The sequence below is a fragment of the Platalea leucorodia genome (assembly GCF_965183815.1).
Source record: "Platalea leucorodia genome assembly, chromosome: 11".
NCBI lineage: Eukaryota > Metazoa > Chordata > Aves > Pelecaniformes > Threskiornithidae > Platalea > Platalea leucorodia.
The window spans coordinates 15,649,309-15,669,941 of record NC_138833.1 but is presented as its reverse complement, the minus strand read 5'-3'; the positions used below and the strand labels follow the sequence as shown (position 1 = coordinate 15,669,941).

At 42.8% G+C, this 20,633-nt stretch overlaps 1 protein-coding gene across 5 annotated transcripts in view; it reads left to right on the top strand.

The window, feature by feature from the left end:
- The first annotated feature begins 2,830 nt into the window (after nt 1-2,830).
- Nucleotides 2,831-20,633, top strand: part of P4HA2 (prolyl 4-hydroxylase subunit alpha 2) — a 30,310-nt gene continuing 12,507 nt past the window's right edge. For 3 of the 5 annotated variants that reach the window (XM_082324412.1, XM_082324409.1, XM_082324413.1), the window contains exons 1-8: nt 2,831-2,900; nt 4,229-4,332; nt 10,887-10,986; nt 12,721-12,817; nt 14,787-14,938; nt 16,495-16,632; nt 17,886-18,125; nt 19,789-19,985. In XM_082324412.1, coding sequence (XP_082180538.1) covers nt 10,905-10,986; nt 12,721-12,817; nt 14,787-14,938; nt 16,495-16,632; nt 17,886-18,125; nt 19,789-19,985 — 906 coding nt within the window. In that variant the 5' untranslated portion in view covers nt 2,831-2,900; nt 4,229-4,332; nt 10,887-10,904. Of the gene's footprint in view, nt 2,901-4,228; nt 4,333-6,346; nt 6,447-10,636; nt 10,659-10,886; nt 10,987-12,720; nt 12,818-14,786; nt 14,939-16,494; nt 16,633-17,885; nt 18,126-19,788; nt 19,986-20,633 lie in introns of those variants that run through there. The other 2 variants (XM_082324410.1, XM_082324411.1) reach the window with 2 other exon arrangements.

The window sequence follows — 20,633 nt, the reverse complement described above, 5'->3', positions numbered from 1 at the left end:
TTTTCCCGTGTTTGGCCAATGCCGCATCTTAGTCACACCTTTTCCTGGTGATGGACCATGTTTCTCTAATGCTCAGGGGTTCTGATTCAGGGTGGCTTCCTGACAAATGCTCAGGAATTTTGATATTAGCAAGCGCTCCATGATTTTGCTGTCAGCTGGGTACCAGACAGTGACTGAGTAAAACCAGTGCTGAGCCCACAGTGCAGGAGACTCATTCGAGTCCTGTACCCACCCGCTCCCTCACTTCAGAAGTCCCCCCGCTTCTGCCCATCATCAACAACGGGGTTTGTATTTCCTTTGGTGCACCAAATTCTCAGCTTGTAAGATCCATCTGTGCACACACTAAAGGAAGACTAATAATTAGATGATACTTCAGCAGACACCACTTCCGTAGCGTAGGATGATCTTCTAGCTATGGTAGAAGTAAAGACACTGGTCAGACTTTTGGCTGAATTTTTGAACAGCACAGAAAGGATGTTGGCATGCCTTGTTTTTTGGCTTCCATTCTTGCTCTTCTAGGATCTGCTGTGATTATTTTTTCATTTGTAAAAAACAAGAGAAGAACAACAGACACACAGCTAAATTTAGAATTATTCGTGTACGAGGTCTTTTTACATATGTGCTTTTTAGCCACAGTTTTAGGGAGAAACCTGAGCTACACTGAGGTCAGAAAGAGTTCTGTCATCCAGACATATCCCTGCCTCCTCCGTTCTGACTCAATGCATCGTTTTATGGGAAATACTATACTGCACTACACAAGTACTCTTAGATAGTTTTAGTATTTCCTCTGCTAAGGTCTTGGACAAAAACCTTGTAATAGGAGAGACGAGGGGGCATCCAAAAATACTTGTGTGTGCATCTGGCAGCCAAGCTCTCTGCAAAGGGATTTTGACTCCACTTTTAAGGAAGGTAAGGGCTTGAAACACTCACAGGATGCTTGATTCTCCTGGTTTTAAACCAGATCTCCATGTCATAGCTCTTTAGGTGCCAGCTGGGGTTGTGCTGAAGGGACATCAACTTGGACTGGTAGAATCAGATGTTAAAAAACCACCTCCAGCCACTGCCCCCTCCTCTCCCTGGACCATGGCTTAGTGAGCAGTGTCTCCTCCTCCTTCTCTTCTACCAGAAATCTTCGTTCCAGGGGCAGAAGCAAAGGAGCTGTTTTTAACCTGAGACATGCTCCTGGTGCCAGCCAGGGCCACTCTGCAAGCTCAGCAGCTTCATGTAAAAGAATTTCAAAGCCAATATAGCTAAAGCAAAACTAGTACTTTATAAGGATAACACTTAATATAGTATTTAGAAACCTTAAACAGTCAAGGCTCTTTGCGCTAATACTACATCGTATGGTCTGTATATACAGCCAAAAGGACTGCACAGCTGGTTATTCACATGAGCAAAGACAGAGTCATGTGTTCTTATGTTCCCTCTACAAGCGCGCTTTTAGTCCTTTCCACTAAAACACAGAAAAAAAATTCTCCATAACATAAGAGCAAAAAGACTATCATAAAAATAGCTTAAAAAAGCAGCACCAGAACTGAGTAAGAACTGGTTCTGGATCACATAATTGTCTCTGAAGACTAACGTTGTTTTTACTGTCTCTAAAATGTACTAATATCTTTAGTGCTGTCACAGACTTACAGATTGCTTCTTTCATTGACAGTAATGCAATTTTTCCTAAATAAAAGGTGGACATTAACTTCACCCAAATAAATGTTCATGTACAAACTCTATGTATGTACAGCATATGGAGCTCTGTTAGGATATTCTGGTGCCAGGACAGCAGGACCCTTTTATTATGGTTTACGATATTAGCAGTTGCTAAAAGCTTCAGTGAAATTGCACCCTTATGTTAGATATTTATTTCCCTATTTTCCACTTTCTTTATGGATTCTGATATGGTGAGTCATCTCCCAAAACCTTGCTTTTTCAGTCACATTTCGCTAGATCTCTGTTCAGTGAATGGACTTGTGATGGTGGGGCGAATCTGGAAAACAAGAGGTAGCTTTTTCTTGGTGTCTTGTATGGTCCGATTCGGTTTCTGACTCTAGTATTGAAAAGATGTTATTTTTGGCTAAGGTAATCATTACGATGATTGGTAATGATGACAGTCGCTCTGAATGGGTGTGAATACTCATTTGGGTAGGGGAAAGAAAGTAAATTAGACGTTCCCGGTGAGCTGGGGAAATTATCTTCTCTGGCTTTGTTTCAGCTCCGTCCATGCCTCAGTTGTTGAGTCCGTCCTGGCTCAGAAGTGTGCCGTGACGCCACGAGCCGCAGCGGGGGCTCCTTGGCGGGGCCCAGGCCGCCCGTGCCGACACGGAGACCGGCCGTTCCGCCTTGGCCCGTCACAGCCTGCTCGTCTGTGCTGGTCACGTTCTGGTACGGAGATCATCTTCTCATTTCCCTATTAAATGTAATTTTCCTTCTCCTTATGAGACTACCAGCTGCCTAAGGCTTATGAGGATATGTTGGGCCATGGAGATACCCCAACTCATGACGGCTCGGTGGCAGCGCAGGCGGTGGCTGCAGGAACAGCGAGCCCGCAGGGAAGGCTTTCGGAGTTGGGCAGGCAGTTTTTAGAAAGCAAGCAGGATTTACAGGCGGTGTTTAATTTCTCTGTGGAACCCGCTTTTAACCGGAGACCACCCGGGTCCCAGGCCAGGCCTGGCCCGGCGGCCGCGCCTCAAGGGCCTGAGGTGATCGCGGGCGGGGCGGGAGGGGGCTGAGGGGCTGTGCGCCGCTACTCGCGGCATTACGGCAGGAGGGGCGGGGCTGTGGGCGGGGCTTCAAACGTGGCGGCGCCTCAATAGGAGCGGCGGCGGGGGCGGGGCGGGCGGCGGCGCGGCTGGAAGGGCCGGGGCGGTTCTAGAAGCGCGGCGAGAGGCGCTGCCTGCTGCCGGGTGAGCGGGGCGGGGGGCGCGGGCGGGCGCCGGCGCCTCCGGGCTGGCAGGCGGCGGCGCGGCAGCAGGTGAAGCCGCCCCCCGGCGCTGAGGGGCCGTGGGGTGGCGGCGGCGGCAGCAGCTCGCCCCGGGTGGACGAGCCGCGCCCGCTGCCGCAGCCCCCTCAGGGCTCGCAGCCCCCCGGGGCTCCCGGGAGTCCCTCCGGGGGGCCCGGCGCGGCAGCGGGCAGCCGCCTGCGGCGCTCCCGAGGGACGGCGGGAGGAGAGCGGCGGGAGCGGGGCGGCCCGGGGGTCAGGGCGGGTGCGGGTTTGGGCAGCCGGCTGGGAGCCGGCTGGAAACGGGGATCCAGCTTCGCAGTGCCGCGGTTCGGATGCTCGGGCGGCCCCGAAGGACGCGGTGTCCGCGGGTCCGGGCGGCTGCCCCGGGGCAGCACCCGCAGCTGAGCGCCTCCTTACGGGGTCAGCAAATGGCAGCCTCCGGCCCCTGCCCGGCCTCCCTGCCGCTGGCCTCTGCCGGGGAATTGCAGCTGGGCTGGGGGAAAAAAAAAAGCCGAAAATGACACTTCAAAAAAAAAAAATCACTGTTTTTTGTAAACATGTTAGAAGTGTCATCATTACAACAAAACCCGTGGAAGGGCTGATTCCTCTTTTCCTTGCCCTTTGGCTTCAGATAGGACTGGCATTACCACTTAGAAAGGTTACTGTGTGTCAGCTGCGTTAACTGGCTGTACGTGCGCTTCCAGCCTGCCGTAGGCTCAAGACAGAGCGAATGATGTCTTAAGCTTCATAAAAGTGTTCAAAACCCACTTGTTCTACTCCTGTCTCATTTTGTTTTAACCTGAGATTTGTTTTCCAAAAAATGCTTGTCCTTATTTTTGTCAAAGCACAGGGACGTGCAGCTGAGCTGTGGATAAGCCTGGAGAGCACAGGCAGTCGTGCCTGACTGGTACGATGCGGTAATCAAAGCCTTGGTGGAAAAGGGTTGTGCAAACGCAGTGGAGGGCAGGCTGGTGTGAAAGCTAAAGGCACTGCCTAGGGTGTTCTCACAGCTCAGCTGGGGGACAGTGACTTGCTGTGTTGTAGTAATGCAAAACATGCTTTTGACCAGACAGGAATAATTTTATTTCAAGCAGCAAAGAATGTCCTTATAATCTGGGAGCAAGGAGGAAAGAGGATGTGTAAATAAAGACTATGTTTGGAGCTGTCTGGCTTTGTGGTGTTTGGTATTCCTAGCCAGTAATCATCTCTGTTCCTCAATAATAAGTACTGAAGGTAGGGTTTCCCAGAAGACGCTTTTGTAACAAAACCTCTTGCCCCTTAATTTTATAGGTGCTCTGTGAGGGTGAAGCTGAGCTGAAAGGCCACCACAGCTGTCTTCATCAGGGTAATACTTCAGCTTTCTGGCTTTAAGGACCTAGGCAATAATCCCACAGGTATGTTGTGAATATATATAGCAACCAATAACTGCCAGTTATATTTTACAGGCAAAATGTTATTCTACAGTTGTAAATTGGCATTGCTGTGACACTAACAGACAAGAATTTTGCTTCTTGCTTATGCCATAATTTCTTGAGATCCATTTTTTTTTAATGTAGCTCTTCCCAGTGCAGGAAGTATGAACCCAGAGTATTATTATGTATTTCAAAGACAGTAACAGCAGAGGGAGCATGATTTACCATTTAGTATAAGAAGTTTTTCATTCTAGGTTTAAGTCAGGAATCCGGTCTGCTTATGATTTCCATGCTGTGCATATTGGCAAACTTCCAAAGAAGCAAGCTGTAAACATAGATATTTTTCCTATGACTACTTCTGATTTTTATGTATGATTTTCTGTATGTCTGAGAAGTGAGAATGCGGACTATGGTAGGGGCATGTTCAAGGGTGATCTTAGAATAGAATCAACCCCCACACCTCTGAGACAATGTCTGATTTTAATTAAGTTGCTGATATTAATTGAAAGAAGCAGTTCACTGATGGTAGACCATTTTTATATAAAAGCCACCTTCTTTCTGAACAGGAAGTTTTTTTGATACTGTACGAGCATATGGAAGGTTATGTTAAATATCATGATATACTAAAATTATGGGCTTTGCACAGTAAAATGCGGTCTGAATTTTAATGCTGAAAAATAAGCTTTAGTGGAAAAAGAGCATGCAATCTTGCTGTCTTCACTAACCATGGGACTTGACTCCAGTCTGCTTCATATGGGATGAACTTGCAGATGCTGCAGAGTAAGATGCAAGCAGATTTGCTGTGCCTTAGCATGAATTTTTTGCCTGCTGGAGTGTGGAAGAAGTATTCTTTGCTATGGTTTAAAAAAAAGCTGTTGGGAGCTAATCAAAATGCTTATAGTTTCTAAGGTTATTATAATGAAGGATAACATGAGCCATTCTATATTAGCAGAAATGCATGCAGTTTTGCGTGAATGTACTGTATCCTTGTTAATGCATGCAAATGAACAGCTTTTCCTCCTTTTCTTTTGGCTTGCCTTGAAAAATACAAGGCATTCATGTTGCATTATTTGCTAGTAAATTATAATTGTTTTCAGATGCACATTAAGCCCTTTGGCAAGGAAGGTAGTGGTGTTGGCATAAGCTGTTCTGAGCAGTAAATGCAACGTGTACTGGAGGAAGGAGCTAGGAAGCAGATAAAGAGAACTCACTTGTGAGGAGGCACCTAATGTTGAAATGGAGCAATGCCTTTCGTGTCTCCCTGGGTGTGATGGAGATACTTGTAGCAAGGTAACTAACTGCATGCTGCACTGTCATGAATTCTGCCGTGAGGTTCAAGATATGGCAGTGTGGTCTGGGTGGGGCGCTGACAGGCGTTTGAATCCAAAGTTCTTTGGGCCAGAGGAGTGGTTGAACATTGGACCATCTGAGTTCATGTGGATTATGAATTTTGGCCCTGAATTACTTGTTTCAAGGTCCTCAGCCAATGGTGAAGGTTTGCTTTCTTAGGATAAAATTAATGTGTTTCCTTACTATTTAATCATTCTGAAATAATTTTATAGCTGCTATAATGTACCAGGCATCTCCTGGCTAATGTGTCAGGCTAATCTACAAGACTTGAAATACTGGTACAAGCTGGATGTTTTTTATGGCTGCTTTTCTTATAGAGGTATTGCGAGAAGCTCTTCCTTGGCAACATCCTGAAAATCTGTTTACAGTTCAGCCCATCTTTGCACTCTAAATAAGTATGTTAAGCAATCTTGCAGTTTTTTGTTTGTACTATTTTCCACTTAAATATAATTAGCCTTATCTACAGCCGTCAATACTGATAGCAAGCTGCTGCCTGCTTTCCAAGCGCCATTGTTTGTGGCGGGGAAAGGGAATGAAGCCAGCTGCACAGCCAGTTCAGTACTTCTTGCTGTATCTGCAAGCAATAAGACAGTGGGTGGAAGGCACTGGCATTTGGAGAAACCCCAAACAAACCTGTTTCATCCAGCAGTCCAACCTCCAGTTGCTGTTCGAGGGTGGACCGTTCTTCAGCGCCTGGCATGTGGGCCTCAACTGTATGTGCACCAAGAACCCACCTGTGGCCTGAGGTGACTTTGAAGTAGTGATTTGCTTGTTAGATTTCACCATGATATTTTAAATGTAGATACAGTGTGGAAGCAGCTATTTTAGCAGTGATTTTCTAGGTGTCTTTAATAGCATAGGCAAGCACAGAAGAGGACCCTTATTTGTGTCATCAGCTTGTAAGTTGTGGCGTTGTGATGGTTCAGAAAAATGGTATATTAGTCAGATTTTGGCATACCTAGTTATGATACTTTGTCTCACAAACTTTATTCCCCTGTAGGAAAGTGTGGGTATAGGTCTGTAAGAATGGAACCAAACCAGGGAATAGTCTGTCCTAATTGCTTGGAAGAAACCATTGCTGTATGCTCGGGGGGGGAACCAAATGAAAAACCTGGAAGAAATAGAAAACTAGATCTGTTAGGAGTAATTAAAATTTGTCATGAAGGAAACACGTTGCAGTGAATGTCTGATGACCTAAGATACTGACAGAGCAGTGACTTCAGCTGTGATCTGTGCTCAGTATTGATAACATTCGGAAGCAGTGAGTTGACAGTTTGCTGACTAGTGATGGTACGCAGGTTTTTGACTGTAATTTCGTATGGATCAATGCAGTATGGCACACTTAGTGCTTTCTCTTCACTTTTGAGCTGCTATACCTGTTTTAGCTGTTATCCAACTGCATCACTATCTTGAATGTGAACTACCTTGAAGTGGCTATGAGGTAATGTCATCTGAGTTTTGTGGACTGGAGACTGAAATATAGACTTAAAAAGAAATGCATTCACAGGGGCTGAAATTAACCCTGTGAAACTTTTTCCCCCTGCCTAGTCCTTCGAAAGAGAGATGACTTTGCCAGTAGCAGTTTGGAGCAGCTAAATCACACCCCAGTTCCATACCTCCCCTGGAGAAGGCTGATGGCAAAGGGAGTGCTCTCATGTCTAAGTGGTGGAGTGGAAGAATACTGTGGGGTTTTATTCTGGAGTTCATGTGATCAAAATGAGAGTTCACAATACAGGAAGAGTCACGCTCTGGCCTGATTTGCCAAAATAAGCAACAATAAAGGGTGTGACTTTTAGTCCTTAAGTTATATGGACTGGTCTTATGTCGGTTCCACTTAGTTTAATTCTTCTACATAAGAAGTCTGTACAAATTTGGAGCCTGGATGAAGGACTCCCTTTTCTTAGTCCCTGTTTTTTAGTTAGGCTGTCAGGCAATTGAAGGGTTTCTTCTGACTTGTTTTGTTCTTCTGAGCACAGCCTTATCTGGGAATGAAAACTGACATCAGGAGCAAACGATCAGCCATGAGACAGTGCAACTCTCATCTCCAGTTACCTATCGTGTGTGCTACTACTATTACATTTTTTTAAAAAAAGCTGCAGAATGCATATCAAGTTCCCTTATACACCATTGTGCCAACTGAATGGTACTTGCTGAGGCTCTTTTGTGGGGTGAAGGGGGACAGAGGGGTTCATGTTTTTTTTAATCCCTCTAGCTTCAGCATAGTGGGTGGATGTGCTGCCTCCTGCCTAAAGGAAGGCTCTGCAAGGGTCATGCTCTTGTTCTGTGGCGTACAAAGGAGACTGCAACCTATCAGTTTGATCAGAAGTGGGAGCCCTAAAGGAAGTAGATGAGTAATAGGTATTTGTTTCTTCTTCTGACCTGAAAAAAGTCTTCCCTTAGGCTTGTGTGGGAGCTGGCTTGAATCCCCCGTGACGGGATATGAAATTCAGAGTGGGTGAGAAACTGATAACCCCGGTCGATGTGCAGTAACTTTTCTTTTATAGGTCAGGTCCATGTTTTTATATCTTCTTGATTAAGAATTTTTAGAAAGCTTATTAAATAAAGAATTCAGTCTAACTTGCGGAGAAGAATTCCATCTTGGTCTATTTTGTCTAGAAGAACCTTTTTTATCCCTTCTGCCAGTGCTCTCTGAAGTCTGACAGTACTCTTTCCAGTGGGAGCAATGATTCACTGAGGTATTACACTCCTAAAGAAGGGTTTGTACAATATCCATTTTGTTGGCTGGCTGGGCACGTTTAAGGGAAGGAAAGGAGCAAAACATTAAGTATCTGTTACTTTATGCAGAGTAGTTTAGCTCTATCAGTGTTGCTGGAACAGCTTCTTGCTACAGTGAGAACAGTCCCTCAGGTAAGGCAGTTGTGTAAGTGCTCATCTGTGAGGAACCCGTGGCTTCAGGATCCCTGTGCCGATGGCACTCAAGGCAGCCTGACCGGCCAGGGCAGTGCGGCCAGGGCAGTGCGGCCAGGGCAGTGCGGCCAGGGCAGTGCGGCCAGGGCAGTACGCTTGTTGTCCTGGGCCGTCTTACAGCCCTAGCTCGGGGCAGCCTGAACTGCCTGCTTGGCTCCTGCATGGGGGGTTCTTGTAGCCCAAGGCTGAGCTGAGCTCAGTGGCTCTGCTCAAGCCTTCTCAGTTTGTTGCAGAGGACTGTTGTAGTTCTCACTTAAGTAAAAGGAGATCCTAAATTCACCTGTCCAGCATGATGTCTTTGCCATTTGAAGATGCTGTTGAAAAAAAGCCAGGAACATAGGCAGTATTTGTCCTACACAGACTTCTTATCTGGCATTTCTATGCAACTAAGTTCTTCCCTTCTCTTTTGAATAAAACTCATTATAAACCTTTGTCTCGATTTAGTTGTTGAGGTAGGAGGTGCTAATGTCCCTTCTGCCTCTGGTACCCTCTTTGTTGGCAGATGGTTTAGCTGTGGTGGGGTGGACATGCATACGTGTGTGTATGCACACATGCTCATGCTGTCCAAGAATGTGGTTATAACATTATGCTCAGCCTCCTGTAATTCATTATTTGTGCTGGTTTTCTGAGTAACAGCTGTGAAAAGAATGTGTACAAACAATTTGAAAACCCTGCAGCCAGGTGTCCTGCTTGTTCAAGCAAGAGCCGATTTCTCTGTTTACTGAGGTTTCTGTTTATTGACTCAAGTAAATCTGAGTAGGATGGCAAAGCTGTTAAAGATCTGCTATAAAGACAAGCTGCTAGCTGTAGCAAGTGTTCTTCTTGGCAGATATCCTCAGCCATGAGAGAACATGGTGCGGAGGTGCAGGGCGGAGAATGTAGAGCTGTGTTGTTTTAACTGGAAAATTCCCTTGTAATTGTTTTGCCAGGCTTTGTGTAGTGCATCCAAAAAACCACTCCATGAAATGATGACAGACTATGCAGGTGGACAGTTGTGCCTTAATATATCCAAATTAATGTACTTCCCAAGTGCTCTTGACTTGCTGTGCTTTCTGCTACATCACTTATTGTGGCTTTTAGTATTGGCAGACCTCTGCATGGTACCATTCATTCAGCTTTACTCAGTTCTCAGATTACCCATGTACTAGTTCTGGACTAACTTAAACAAGCAGTTTGGGAATATGTGGTTTGCAGGGGGGTGAGAAACAGAAGAGGGAAAAGCAAAGACCTATTATGATGCTGTGAGACGTTTTCCTGCTTACTCATGCTTGCAAACTGTTGTGGTAAATGTTTCTGATTCCTCATGGAGTCTTTTAAAGCAATGAAAAGAATAATTTAAAAACATCTTGCCATGTGATAATACATAGCAGAGAACAAAGCTATTTCTCATGTTCTTCGTGATGGTAGTGTCACTGACAGTGTGTTTGGTGTTTGTCCATGGCACCGGTGAGCTCAGCTGAGGGTGAGGGTTTCTGTCGTGCTGTGGGCTTGAAAAACTCTGCTCAGGCTCGCTTTCCCTTCCATGCCCTCGGTGGGCTGTGCTCTTAGAAATCTAACAGTCTGCTTTCAGCCTCTGTCTTGAGGGGCTGGGTTTCTAAGCTGGCCCAGCCTTTGAAATACAGAAGTCATAAGGGCTGTGCCCAGAGGCCAATATGCTGGGATGATGCATCTTGAATAAGCAGAGTTGGAAATTTCACTTTCAACTTTTCCAACCATTGCTGCCACTTTCACGCTACAAAAAGCTATACTTCTCTATTTGGCTTTCTCACTATTTGTATTTCTGGACAGTTTTTATATAACTGAGTTTCACAGCATGCTACAAGTCTGACCATTTAATTTAGACTTTTATTATTATTGGAATATAATATATACTTTGCATACTCTCCTATTTTCCAGCTATAATTATGCATGACGTGGAAGGCATTGAGCTGCCTTTGCAGAAGATCTTGTTCTCGCTGTCTCTGTGGACAAATATATTGCTTCCATTAATTCTGTCATGTGGGCCTTCCATGGACTGCAGTGTCTTCCATGTAAATCCCAAAGAGTATACCATATAGCATTTGATACTGTTAAGGGACAGCTCCTGTGGTTAAAGACAACTGTTTTTAAACTTTACTGATTAGAATTCAGTCTTTCAAGGACATAAGTAATTTTCATGAGGGTGAAATGACTGAAGATGAAGATTAATGCTTTGGGGGTTTTTTGTCACAAATAAGTTAATAATTTTTACTCCTCCTTTTGCTTTTAATTTGTTACAGGTTTGAGCTATCTGGAAGATGAAGCCCTGGCTGCAGTTGGTGTTCTTTACCTGTATTTTTTTGATCTGGCACACGGAAGCAGAGTTCTTCACCTCCATAGGTATGGAAAGAACCAATGCATGATGTTGTGATGTAGGTAATGTGGTTGCCAAAACCGTTGAAGTTTACAGTTGAAGCATATGGCTTTCTTCGTATGGCCCTATCAAACACTGTCCGTGTTAGGAAAAGCAACTCTTCTGCATCCTTGATGCTGTTCTGCATTGCAAGTCTTGCATCAGTGCAATTTGTTTGCAGTTGGGTTAACTTAGCACATTGTGACCAACAGGATACAAGTTTCTCTGGGGACTGTCAGTAAAATAAGACAGTGCCTGTGTTTTGTTAAGAATTGTGCACCTGTTGTCATCTTGAACACAGCACAAACCCTGTGCTAAAAAGCTTAGTCCTGAACTTGACTGATGAATATGTGAAATTTTCTTTCACAGAACCTGAAATCTCCTGTCTTCTCAAAAAGATGGGATTAGATGTCAGAAGGAAAAATTAATATCCCCTTTACCTGATGTGTGTTTTGTAAAACCTGAGTAAATCCTGAAGAATTCACATTGTTATAAATCCTGAAAATAGATTCATTTTTATGACAATTTAGTTCTTGTGTTCTAATAGCTGCGATACAACCATGTGTGATTGTGGTAGACCCTAAAAATAAGGACAAACTGAGTTTTCTGCTGTGACTTGGTCTGACTTTTTCTGGTGAAATAGTGTGGGGAATTTACCCCCATAAGGATAACAGACTGATTAACTACAACTGGCTGTTCTCCAGAATATGCTTTGAGCTCAGTGGAGCTATGTTTCTGAATGGTAAAACTCAAAACTCCTGGTGGTTTATTTTGCACCACTGTGTGGAACTGCTCAGCCAGAGCAAGGCAGAGTGGTGTTTCACTACCAACCCCCAGCACATGCTCCTGGGCTCTGGACTTGGCTAAACAGTATTTAACTATGTCTGTGTTACTTGGTTCTATTTTTTCCTAAGATAAGCAACTTTTTGTACAAAGTTACTATAAAGGATCACCTTTTCTTTACACTTACTTATTCCTGAACCTTTCCGAACTCTGAAAATAGCACAGCCTGCTGACTTCCATCTGCTTAATCATGCCTCATTAATAATTACTTTGGAATGCTGAAACTAAAGCTGTGGCTGCATTTACAAATCTCATCTGGTCTTTTAGCGTTTGGTCTTTGAAAAGCAAAGTTTGTCATAGCAATTAGGATTGACATGCTAGCAATTTCCACTAATGCTAATCAGGAGAGAGTATGTGTGTCTAGAAACATTAGCCTGAAATTCCTCTGCACTTAATATTAGGTTGTGTTTCCACAGTTACCCATATTGAAAAGCTGTAATTTTAAGTGATGCCAATGGTTAGACTAATAATTTATTAGTGTGACCTAATCTGTATCCATATGTAGAACAGATGCTTTGGCAACTATTTGAATCTTTTATTGCTTTCGCTCAATAACTGTATTAATGTCAAACCTTTCTTTTGATTGTCTTGCATACAATTGTAATACTAAAAGTAATTCAGAGGCAGCGGAAGGGTCACAGCAAAGCTACATGAGCCATTGAAGTTGGGATTTTAAAAGCCCCTTGAAGCATTTGAATGCCAGACCTGTATGTATAATAGCTTTTGTGGTTTACAGGCATTGAAGTGTGCACCCTTAATTTGTCTGTTCTTTGTGGTGGTTTTAATAGCCCTAGAGCATCTAAGGTCTGTCTTCTGTGCTGCTGGAAATCGTTACTTTTTTTAGGTCTGATTAACATTTGCTTGTACTCTGTTTTTAGGTCAAATGACGGACCTGATTTATGCGGAGAAAGACCTGGTACAGTCTTTAAAGGAATATATCCGAGCAGAAGAGAACAAGCTCTCTCAGATTAAAAGGTAGGGGGAGAGGTTTGCATAATGAAGGGTGACAAAATAGCTCATCTGTGTTCAATTACACGACACCTTTCTGTCACCACTCTTTGCTGCTGGATCTTGTTAGTATTTCCTCAGTAGGTAATCACAGTGAGACCATAGGTACTAACTTGGTTGTAATTTATTCCCATAAACCTGCAGAGAGGGGGCCCTGCTTCAGATATTGTTTAGACTTCGCTTGTTTAGAAACTGTTGTCTGCTGGGCTCTTCCCACTTTTCCCTGTCCTTGTACCATCACGGTGCTCCTGGGGAGAAGACACTACTCATGTCAGAGGAGCCTTGTCCATGCGAGTTAAATGCCTGTGGGTGCCAGTGCTCTGTGCTACCTGTTGTTTCACAGTGTCAGCACTGCTTACAATGGCAAGTGTGCTGGTTGTGTTGTTTAGGGGAGCACACACCGAATCCCTGGCTTCCTTCCCGTGTTGGCTTTGCTCTCAGGGACAGCCCTCCTGCCTTGTTCTCTTCAGGCGCAGACCTGGCTACAGCACATCTCGGACATTATCCTATTTGCTTAGATGACTTGAAAGGCTCTTGCTGACAACTGGTATTTTCTGTGTCCCTTAGGAAAACTGTTAATACTTATGTAGCTGAAAGTGATATCTAACGGGGCGTGACGCTAGAACAGGTCCAGGTTCAGAAGAGCTGAGTGCCTCTAAATGGAGCCATGCTTTCCAAAGGTTTTCTAAACTCCAGGCTATATGTGGCAGTTTGATCTCCCTTTGGGGGTGTAGGGTGGGGACGGGGCAATGGAGTAAGTGAAATGAGATGAATTCCTTGTCACTTGTGTACACAAATGTTCCTTTCTTGAAAAGCTGCCCTTCTGAGGAAAAGCAGTCTCCCCTTCGAGTGTTGTTAGAGAATGTCAATTCAATCTATGTATAAACTGGTCTTTTTTTCAGAAAAAGAAGTCTCTTCATGAGATATGTTTGTTTCAAAAGCACATTGTGATGTGAATAGAGAGACTAGAACTTGACAGTATTTACTTCTTTGCAAAATAAATATTAGAAATAATGGAAGTCTAAATGAAAAAGAGAGTGCAGGTGAGACTGGTCTTAATATATGTTGTTAATCTGATATCCCTGCACAGGATCTTCGGAAAAAACATCTTTTGTTCTGTTGTAACATCACAGTCTAGAAAAGAAGCCAGGTAGTCTGACTATTTACCAGTGTTTATGTAAAATTGTTTGTGACCATAGTTCATTCAGGCTTACTGAGTTTGAGATTAGAGGCTCAAAGGGGGTCTCTTATTTTCAGTTATTAGCTTATCTCAGCAGAGTGTTTTCCTATTGAGTACTGAGAGGGCAGCACACAGCTGGGCCAGATGTTTGTGTTAAGGGATAATATGAAGAGCAACAGAAGAAATTGTCACTGTAGCATCAGCAATGTAGTTGGCAGTTCAAATGTACTAAACACAGAGGGTGAAGTTTCCCACTACTGCTTTGAAGCTGACCAACAGTGCAATCTAAGTGACTGACAGCACTGCCGCTGTACTGTCCGAGGGTTTCCAGTCTGAAAATCAAAGCTTACGGTTTAGTTTCCATAAGGCTAAAAAGCTCTTGAGGTTTTATTCTTGTGTTTTTACTAAATAGGTAGGTGACACTCACAGTGATGGTGTGTGATACCTCATTTTTTTCTGAAGTGCAGTGTGCTGAAAATTGATGGCTAAGACTCATTGCAGTGAGATGCATGCTCACTGTAGCAAGGTTTAAAATAGTAAGCAGGGAAATAAATTCCTTTTAAAAGAAAAAGACTATTGTAATTAAAAAGATCAGTTGTACTTCACGTTATCCTTGTGAAGCTGAAGGCTTGAAAGCTGGTTATGATGGTGAAAGCAGCAATAAATTGATTCTAGCTGTGTAATTAGGATGACTTAAGAAGGAAGACATGCATTCATAAATTGTTCTCAGACTGAGGCACACACTTCTTGTTCCAGCTGGGCTGAAAAAATGGATGCACTGACTAGTAAATCAGCCTCTGATCCAGAAGGGTATCTGGCACATCCTGTAAATGCATATAAGCTGGTGAAGCGTTTAAATACTGACTGGCTGGAATTGGAAAACCTGGTTCTTCAGGATACAACAAATGGTAAGTAGTTACAGGGGAGAAGATATCAGTAGGAGGTAGCCTTATGACGCAGTTGCTTATCCTCCTTGTATTCTGGAAAGCTGCAAACTCAGCTGTGGCTTAAATATTATTGCCAAGTTTGTTTGGAACTTAAACTAATGACTGGCCTCCTGTTTACTGGTTACCTAAGTGAGTGAAACTTGCCACTGAAACACATCTGTCAAGGGTCAAAGAAGCTGTTATCTGTCTTAGGCCTGTTAACATTTTGTTTGGCTTGTGCTGTTTCAGGCAAAGGGGAGAATAGGATATACTAAAGTGGTCAGCTGTATTGGCAACTCTTGTTTTATGCCTAGTCTTGAGCTTTATGTTCCTTCTATATAAAGACTTGCTCATCTGCTTTCCCAGTCTGCCGCTTTTCTTGGTGATCACTGTTTTTTGACCATGTTCATGAGTAGATAAGATTTAAGAATCAAAACATGAGACCTGTACTGAATTGGGGAAGGAATTCGGATCAGCCCCAGCATTAACAGTTGGCAGATGTTGTAGTCAGTCTTATAACAGGATAATATACAATTACTATCTGTGAATCTATCCTTCTAGTATCAAATGTTTCCAGTACTAATCTTTGCTTTTGCATCATATTGTCAAAGTGTCTGCCTGAATTTTCTTCCATAGCTTTTTTTTTATGCAGGTTTATTTTTACTGGACTCCTTAAAAGTAAGGGAGAAGAGACTATGTTTTTCAGGCAGAACACTGCATGGTTTCCCTTTCTACTCTGCATATGCTAAAGTTTAGGTACTTGGAAGTTTGTTTTCCAGCCAAGATTTTTATTGCCTTTTGGAATAGTCATCCTAGATGGAAATAAAATACTCAACTCTATTGAGTACTTCTGTCATTAATTCTTTTTCTAAAGGCTTCCAGTTCTGCTTGCTGCATGACTAGAAATGGCTGGGTTGTTTTCCTTCAGTTGATTGCCCCCACTTCTGCCCAACCAACCTGCTGTACAGCCTTGATACATTTATGTAGTGCATTTAATTTTATTTCTAAATGTCACCTGTTTTTACTTGTCAGGTTTAAAAGCCTCTCGCTGAGTAAGGCCCTACCCCTACTTAGGGGATCCTGGGTCAGGGTCTCTGTCTCTTGAGCTGAGATTTGAAAAGCTCTCATGGCTTTACAGGTTGGAGTAGAGAGTCTGAAATCATTGTCCAGTACTGTGATCTGCAGTTGTCTCTGGATATTGCAAGAGAACTGATGAAAGCTACTATGTTTTCATGCTAGAAGGAGACGTTACAGGAGAATGAAGATCATTAGATTCATGTTGTACTTTAGTAATTGTGTGGCACAAGAAAACGGAGGGGTTTAGTTATTTATCCTTTATCTCTTGCTTGTGAGCTGTATTTCTTAAAATGAGACAAAAAATAATGGTTTTGTAACTTGACAGCCTAATAAGAGGCTTTAAACCTGGATTATTTGAATCTCAATTCCCAAAACAAAGCAGATGTTTCCTCTTTCGTGTTGATCTAGTCCTGATATTTATTTAAACTCTGGAAGTAACATCTTTCCCTTTTACTGCAAAGGCTTTATTGCAAATCTTACAATTCAGCGTCAGTTTTTTCCAACTGAAGAAGATGAGACTGGAGCTGCAAAGGCTTTGATGCGCCTGCAGGACACCTACAAACTGGATCCTGAAACTCTCTCTCGAGGAAACTTACCAGGTAGGTGCAGAGAGGTCTCCCCTGCTTTAAAAGGAACGAACTAGTAACATCCTTAACCTCTCTCCAAAAGTCATTTTTCAGTAGTGAGGAAGAACCATGGTGGTGAAAGTCCACGTGGCTTAGATGCTTGCAGACGTATCTACTTCAGCACTTTGAGAACAACCTTCAGGTTGTTCCCACCTGAGCCAAGGCGCCATGGTCTGCAGTGACTAGCTCAAGTAGCATCTTTTTAATTAGCATTACTTTAAAAGAAAAAGCTGATTTTTATAATTGCTATACCAGAACAACAAAGGACGACATAATTTCTTGTGCTGGTTGCTGTGTAGGCAAATACCACAGGTACTTCCTGTCCCCAGTAACTTATGAACCGAGGGAAGGAGCTGCTCCATAATTCATTGCCCTGATGGCTCTTACAAAGCTTGGCTCTGTTCTTGTTTGCTACGGTCTTCCAGTGAGGCTTTGGTTGAATCACTTTGCTCCTGTTCTTTCTGTGAAATGGGGACTAACAGTTTTTACCACAGAGAGATGTTTTTGGTAAGTACCTAAGTATGTTGGGATGCTTCTGTGTTTTGGCAGCTGAGTCCTGATAAATGTTTTTTGCTGCTGCTTATGAGAGACCTACTGAAACAGGTTATGGTTGCTAGCAACACACTGTTTACAAACTGGTTAGGCTTCATTAGAGTGTGGGTAGATGAGTTGACAAAGCAGTTTTAGTTAATGTAGGTTATTAACAATGAACTTTAAAATTAAACCATATCTATGCATCTGCTGAGCTGGAGCAACTGGAAATCTGCACAGTTACTGTCAAAATGATACCCAGTTTGTCTGAATAGCAATCAGCTTGCTTATGCACAAATATACGTCTCCAGTAAAGAGCAAACAAGCTAGGTCTGCATATAGTCAGGCTTCTCTGATCATCTAACAGTGTTAATTTGTAGGTTCAGTAAAATCTGTTAAGCTGTTAGTCTGCTCTGCCTTTGCCTACAACAGAAAACAAATAGCTTAACACTAATTTCTGTTAAACTTCTCTTGGTTTCCAAAGGAATTAATGCCACAGAATTATGATAGAATATAATCTTTAATTCTGAAGGTTATAAATTTGGTACATAACCTAAAATATTGTCAAAGCATTGTCTTTTAGAAGCCTGTTTGGATGATAAAAGTGTATTTACAGATATTCCTCAATGTGCACCATGTATTTGAAGGCAAAGATGCTTCTGTGTGGATTGCTTAAACTATCTTTTTGTTTTTAGGAACAAAATATAGATCCTATTTGACAGTAGGTGACTGCTTTGGTATGGGGAAAACTGCTTACAATGATGGAGACTACTATCACACAGTACTCTGGATGGAACAAGCCTTAAAACAACACGATGAGGGGGAGGATACAACAGTCAGCAAAGTGGAGATCCTAGATTACCTCAGCTATGCTGTTTTCCAGTTTGGGGATTTACACAGAGCCATGGAGCTTACCAGACGTCTGATATCCCTTGGTAAGAACAAAAAAACCTACTATTCTAGCGTTGGGGAGTGTTGCCAGCAACAAGGCCAAGAACAGTCATGGCCCATACATATTGGTGAGCTGACTGGAGGGATATCCTGCCAGATGACTTGTAATAAACATAGGTCCTCGGGAAAAAAAAAAAGTCTACTTATACATGAAGTATCTTTAACAAGCTACCTTATAGTCCATGCTGTTATTACCCAAAGACCAAACGTGTGTCTGACTGCAGTACCTGTGTGCTTTGCTTCAGTGTACTGAGATGTTGTGTTTGGTAACGGTTAAAGCCTGGGTTGTCTCAAGTGGCAATCAAAGCTACCACAGATTTAGGTAGAGTGATGTATCTTCTGTGAAGTCCTACTGACTTCACGTATTCCTCTTTCTTCCTCAGTGCAGGTACTCTTTGATGCCAGAAGAACGCTTTGCCTGAGATCTTAAAGTATTTATTTCTGAATATTCAGAACAGATTGAGTTTCTTAAAACCTCTTTATCTCTAGTCTGTTTGTAGTTTTCTCTTGAGTAAGCAACTAAGCATTGCTTCCTATACAAGTTTGCCTACTTCCTGCATTGGAAGGGTTTATCCTCTCCAATTAAAATTAACATCTACTGTGTTATGTATTTGTATGTTTTTTTAATCATCTGTGTTTCTTAATTTAGATGTTAACTGCATCCTGAGAGCGGGTGAAGCCTTTCTATTGGAAAATATGTATCAGTCTAATTTCTGCGGACACTGGAATTCATAGATTAAAATTTACAAGAATATGACTATGTATTGAATCTGTCTCCCTCTGCAATAATAGGGTTTAGCACTGACAGAATACAAATCCTTATCAGCACCAAACAGTGGAACAGCCTTGGCAGTCCCCTCTGGGAGCAGCACCTTCCTCTGCTCTGGGCTCAACTTCCTTATCTGGCTGCTATTAGCCTATGCTGTAATGAGTGGTTACTTTTGTGGCCTTCTGAGTGAATTAAATAGCATAAACAGAATAAGCTTGGGAAGGTCAGAAGGGAAAGAAACTGTTCTAGGTGCTAGTGTCCAGAAGGACTTCATGGTGAACAGGGAATTGTTCCTTCTTAGTTATGCTGGGTAAAGATCTATCGATGTTGATTGATTCATACCAACATCATTAATAAATCACTAATGATAGGTCTAATGATGCTAGTGATCCAGGATCTCTCTCATATAAACCTGTTACAAACATCTAGAAATGGATGCTGTAGGTGGGCTTTAAAGCATGCTTATGCAGTGCAGATGAGAAACATTGTGGAGAGGAGGGGTGCAACAAGTAGACTAGCTTGATCTCTGCTGATGAGCTCTATGATCTGCTTATCTTCGGTAGAACTGGGCAGAAAAATTGAGAGAAAAGGAGGGATGTGAAGACCAAAAACTCCTACTCTTTTTTTCATGAAATACAAGTTTTGTGATAGGTCCTTCCAGAAATGATTCTTACACAGACTATGCCTATCTTCCCTCTGCAAAGACAGAAGCTTCCCAGCACTGGTTTTCAGTGCAGACTGGAGCCAATGCCTTTGGTTGCCTGATAATGCTTTAAGAAGGGGAGAATTATTGCTGTCTTGATATGAAGACTTGTTTGTATTAAGAGTTCCTGAGACTGTGTAAATCACTGGTTCTGTCTGTTTTTCTCCCAATTAAGACAGTACTCATGAGAGAGCAGGCAGTAATCTGCGGTACTTTGAGAAGTTGCTGGAGAAGGAGAGGGAGGAGAAGTCAAACAAGACCATGACAACGACAGAACCAGTGGTGCAGAGTGGTGCCTATGAGAGGCCTCTTGACTACTTGCCAGAGCGTGATATCTATGAGGCCCTTTGCAGAGGTGAAGGGGTAAAAATGGTAAGAGAAAGGCAAGAATTCCCTGACTATGCTGCCTTTGCGTAAAGGTGATCAAGCTTGGTGGGACATGTGAAGTTTTTCTTTCTGTGAAGCTGTTGTTTTTTTTTTTTTTGAGGAAAAAATTAAATGTAGTTCTGTCCAGGCTGAGATTTTTACCTTATGTCTTGGCCTCTATATTTAGCTGTTAGTCCTAGACAGAAAAACAGCTCTCAACTGCTCCTCTTGATTGTTGAAAGATTGTTGAAAATTGATTTTCCTCACTCTGTCTACTCAGCCATTTCAAATGCCAGCTGTACAGATATACTAGGAGTTTTTTTCCACTGGGAGCTGGTTATGCATTGCCATGCTTAACGGAATCACATTATTCCTTCCCTTTTGCATCTTAAAGACTTGTCCTTCTGGGGTGACTATTCTGACCAACCAGTCTCCAGTACCTCTCAACAAACATGGCTTTAACTCTCAGTACAGGAAAAGGAATCAATTTATTCCATCTGCATAGCCTTAATTATAAGAATCAGACTTTTTTACAGCTTGCTGTTTGTGTAGTTATTTGCTTAATCTGTAACCTCTTATGATTTAATTCTACCAAAGGTTAGCGTTTCAGATGTTGCTCAATGGTATCTTGGATGGCATATGTTGTTTTTTATT